Source organism: Bison bison, unplaced genomic scaffold (genome assembly GCF_000754665.1).
Source record: "Bison bison bison isolate TAMUID 2011002044 unplaced genomic scaffold, Bison_UMD1.0 scf7180017864345, whole genome shotgun sequence".
Lineage (NCBI taxonomy): Eukaryota > Metazoa > Chordata > Mammalia > Artiodactyla > Bovidae > Bison > Bison bison.
In genome coordinates this window covers 2,195,604-2,199,945 of record NW_011494917.1, presented here as the reverse complement: position 1 = coordinate 2,199,945, position 4,342 = coordinate 2,195,604, and the positions used below count along the sequence as shown (strand labels likewise).

Below are 4,342 nucleotides of genomic sequence, written 5' to 3'. Positions count from 1 at the left end.
GTATTGCTGAAGCCTGGCTTGGAGAATTTTGAGCATTACTTTACTAGCGTGTGAGATGAGTGCAATTGTGCAGTTGTTTGAGCATTCTTTGGCACTGCCTTTCTTTGGGACTGGAATGAAAACTGATGTTTTCCAGTCCTGTGGCCATTGCTGAGTTTTCCAAATTTGCTGGCATATTGAGTGCAGCACTTTCACAGCATCATCTTTCAGGATTTTAAGTAGCTCAACTGGAATTCCACCACCTCCACTAGCTTTGTTCGTAGTGATGCTTTCTAAGGTCCACTTGACTTCACATTCCAGGATGTCTGGCTCTAGGTGAGTGATCACACCATCACGATTATCTGGGTCTTGAAGATCTTTTTTGTACAGTTCTTCTGTGTATTCTTGCCATCTCTTAATATCTTCTGCTTCTGTTAGGTCCATACCATTTCTGTCATTTATTGAACCCATCTTTGCATGAAATTTTCCCTTGGTATCTCTAATTTTCCTGAAGAGATCTCCCCCAATTAAAAATAAATTTAAAAAAATTCGAAATAGTCCATCCATCACGAACAGCCCTCACTAGAGATCGGTAAATCTCTAACTGCAGTAGTTGTTTAGTCACTCAGTTGTGTCCGACTCTCTTTGATTTAATTGACGGCAGCACACCAGTCTTCTCTGTCCTTCATTATCTTGTGGAATTTGCCCAAACTCATGTCCATTGAGTTGATGATGTCATCCAACCATCTCATCCTCTGTCACCCTCTTCTCCTCCTGCCCTCAATCTTTGCCAGCATTAGGGTCTAAACCTAATAGCAGTACCTTCCACGAAGTACTAATTGACTGAAAGAAATTAAATTTCCAAGTCAATAATATTTTTACTTTTCCTGGAGTCAGAGAAATCTAGAATCCTGTAAGAAACAATTATCAGTTTTACCCTAGTTCTCCTAGTGTTGATATAGAAAACAATGGCTTTTCTCTCCCACCATTCAGGAAACTTACCTCTAAATCAAAAAGGCAGTGGTACTATACTCTGGGGCTTTCCTCATGGTTCAGTGGTTAAAAAACAAACAAAAAAAACTCACCTACCAATGTAGGAGACTCAGGTTTGATCCCTGGGTCGGGAAGATACCCTGGAGAAGGAAATGGCAACCCACTCCAGTATTCTTGCCTGGGAAATCCCATAGACAGAGGAACCAGTGGGCTACAGTCCATGGGGTCACAAGAATCGGACACAACTTAGTGAGTAAAAAACAACTATACTTTTAGATGTAAGGAGTTCCAGATGTGTGTGTGTATGTGTGTGTGTATTATATCACAGAATTGATCTTTAGAATATGATATGTATCTCTAAGAAAAATAATCACAAACATTATCCTAAGTTTTAGATAAAACATTAGATGTAAACATTAAATAGCTTATTTAAAGTCCATATAGTCATTGTCAGAGTCAAGAATATACTTTAAATCTTCCAAAATATGAAACAAAATTGTACCTTTATTTGGTAAAATTTATTCACATTAAATCCTGCAGCCTTCCCCAACCTACGCAGATTTTCTTGAACAACAGCCTTGGGATCTCTCCGTTTGGAACTACTGAAGAGATTGAATGAGCTAAGAGTTGGTATGTAAGATATCCCACCTGTTCTTGTAGTAAATCCATGTATGAAAGTATCTGTTGAGGATAAACAATGAAGATTAAAACCAGGCTGTACAAAAGACTATAAAGCCTTACAAAAACCCAGTCTCTCATTAAGACTTTCCCTAATAACCTCACCCTGCATTAGTTTATCCAGTTTCTAATTTCTACAGCTCTTTATAGCTTCATCTGTTCTTATGACACAATGTTTTGAGTTTGTTTTACCTTCTCCATGGGATTACTGCTCTTCAAAGGGTATCTTTTCCCCATTAGTTTTTGTTATCCCAATAGCATATAGCTCACAGTAAATATCCTTTTACTAATAAGTGAGATTGACTGTTTTAAATTTCACTCTTCTGTGAAGGCACTACGGAGTTAAGGTTTCAGAATTTCTAAGTAGGAAATGCTTAGGGTCATAAATCTCACCTAAAACCAAGGCTGGGGGACTTGTCTTAAAGCTGAATTTGCATAAAGCAAATTTATTTAGAGTGGCTTTGAAGGGACTATCCCTTCACACTCGTGACTCTATAAGGCTGTCCATGACACTCCCATGTTGTAACTGATGCTAAGGAACACATAATCTCACACCAGTCTACAAAAGAAGCAAGGTTAAAAGCGATGAACAACCTGTAAAGAAAGACTCGCTTTTCATATTCAAGTAAAACAACTGATAGTGTTTAACATACCTGGGATCAAAGGAGATGTGATAATGGTTAATTCTCCCTTCAGTGCCGGCAAACTTCTCAAATATGTTTCTATTTCATTCTGGATTGCTTCTAGTTCTTGAGATGTGATTATGTTTACTTCAGTAGACTGTTTCAAAAGACCTCCCTTCAAAGTCATCTGTAGATCTTCAAACTCAAAATTGTAAACATCAGTAAAGAGTTGATCAATGAAAGCCTTCATTAATGTCTTCCGGTGCACAGGCACAATTACCTTAATGCAACTCAAATTCCTTTCATCAACTTTTTGTTTAATTGTATACAAAGAGGCAGCCATGCTGGGATTGCTAACAATCTCAAATTCTCTCAAGAGAGCTGATAATCCATTGCCTGTTTCTAATTCACAGTTATCATGGTCACAGCTGATGTTACTACAACACATTATGCAAAAGAACTTGGCCTTGGCACCATGGTGATATCGGACTGCATTCAATATCTTTAATAATGTCTGATGACAGTTTTTCTGAGAGTTCAGTTTCAAACCAAAGAGATCAATCAACACTGCTTCTGCCATCCTTCAATTCTGTACAAAGTTCTTGAATGAAGTTTGTGTGTCCCCCAAAATTCACCTGTAAAGAAAAATTAGCCTAAGTAAGAATGCAAAATTATATCAATATAGTTATAGTTACAATGGAAACTTGTGGATGGGTAAAAAGAAGAATTGCATTGATTTAAAAATGTAACCAGAATAGCGAGCCTGTACTCCTCCCAGAAAAGCTAATCCACTGTTTATCAGAAGAAAACCATGACAATGAAAGCAAAACCAGCTCTTAATTCATTTTGTGAGTGTACTTTACCTCTTTCCAGTAGAACAACAGGTTTGGTTTTGTTTTCAGATAATAAATTTTAAGCGAGGAATTACTTATTGACTTGGAGGAAGTCCTGTTTTTTAATTACAGGGTGTCAACGTATCATTGATATATCACTAATCCTGACATGATAGGCTTGTTAGGTCACATCCCTTCCTAAGAGATACCTGGGCCTTCAGTTCAGTTACTCAGTCATGTCCGACTCTTTGCAACCCCATGAATTGCAGCATGCCAGCCCTCCCTTTCCATCACCAAATCCCGGAGTTCACCCAAACTCATGTGCATTGAGTTGGTGATGCTATCCAGCCATTTCATCCTCCGTCATCCCCTTCTCCTCCTGCCCCCAATCCCTCCCAGCATCAGGGTCTTTTCCAATGAGTCAAGTCTTTGCATGAGGTGGCCAAAGTACTGGAGTTTCAGCTTTAGCATCAGTCCTTCCAATGAATACCCAGGACTGATCTCCTTTAGGAAGGACTGGTTTGGTTGGACCTCCTTGCAGTCCAAGGGACTCTCAAGAGTCTTCTCCAACACCACAGTTCAAAAGCATCAAGTCTTCAGCGCTCAGATTTCTTCACACTCCAGCTTTCACATCCATACATGACCACTGGAAAAACCATAGCCTTGACTAGATGGACCTTTGTTGGCAAAGATATGTCTCTGCTTCTTAACATGCTATCTAGGTTGGTCATAATTTTCCTTCCAAGGAGTAAGCGTCTTTTAATTTCATGGCTGCAATCACCATCTGCAGTGATTTTAGAGCCCCCCAAAATAAAGTCTGACACTGTTTCCACTGTTCCCCCATCTATTTCCCATTAAGTGATAGGGCCAGATGCCATGTCTTAATACCTTGGCCTTAAGTTCAATAAAATTAAATGTTGCATTTAAATAAAAAGTTTTTTTTTTTTTCGAAAAATTGATTTCTGCCCCCCGCCCCCCCCCAAACAGACTCACAGGCATGAGCGGTTACCAGCAGGTTGAGGGAAGGTGGAGAGGGGCAAGATAGGGGTAAGGGGATTAAGATACAAACTACTATTTATAAAATAAATAAGCTACACGGGTATATTGTACCCCACAAAGAATACAGCCAGTATTTGCGAATAACCTTAAATGGCGTATAATTTATAAAAACGTTGACTCACCATGTTGAACCCAAAATTAATATTGTAAATTAACTGTACTTCAATTAAAAAAAAA

The 4,342-nt window shown here is 38.7% G+C and overlaps 1 protein-coding gene across 1 annotated transcript in view; it reads right to left on the bottom strand.

Annotated features, from left to right (window-relative positions):
- Positions 1-3,369, bottom strand: part of LACC1 (laccase (multicopper oxidoreductase) domain containing 1) — a 9,214-nt gene extending 5,845 nt beyond the window's left edge. The window contains exons 1-2 of the mRNA XM_010854608.1: positions 2,304-3,369; positions 1,475-1,653 (exon numbers count right to left, since the gene is read on the bottom strand). Coding sequence (XP_010852910.1) covers positions 1,475-1,653; positions 2,304-2,853 — 729 coding nt within the window. The 5' untranslated portion in view covers positions 2,854-3,369. The remainder of the gene's footprint in view (positions 1-1,474; positions 1,654-2,303) is intronic.
- Positions 3,370-4,342: the final 973 nt, after the last annotated feature.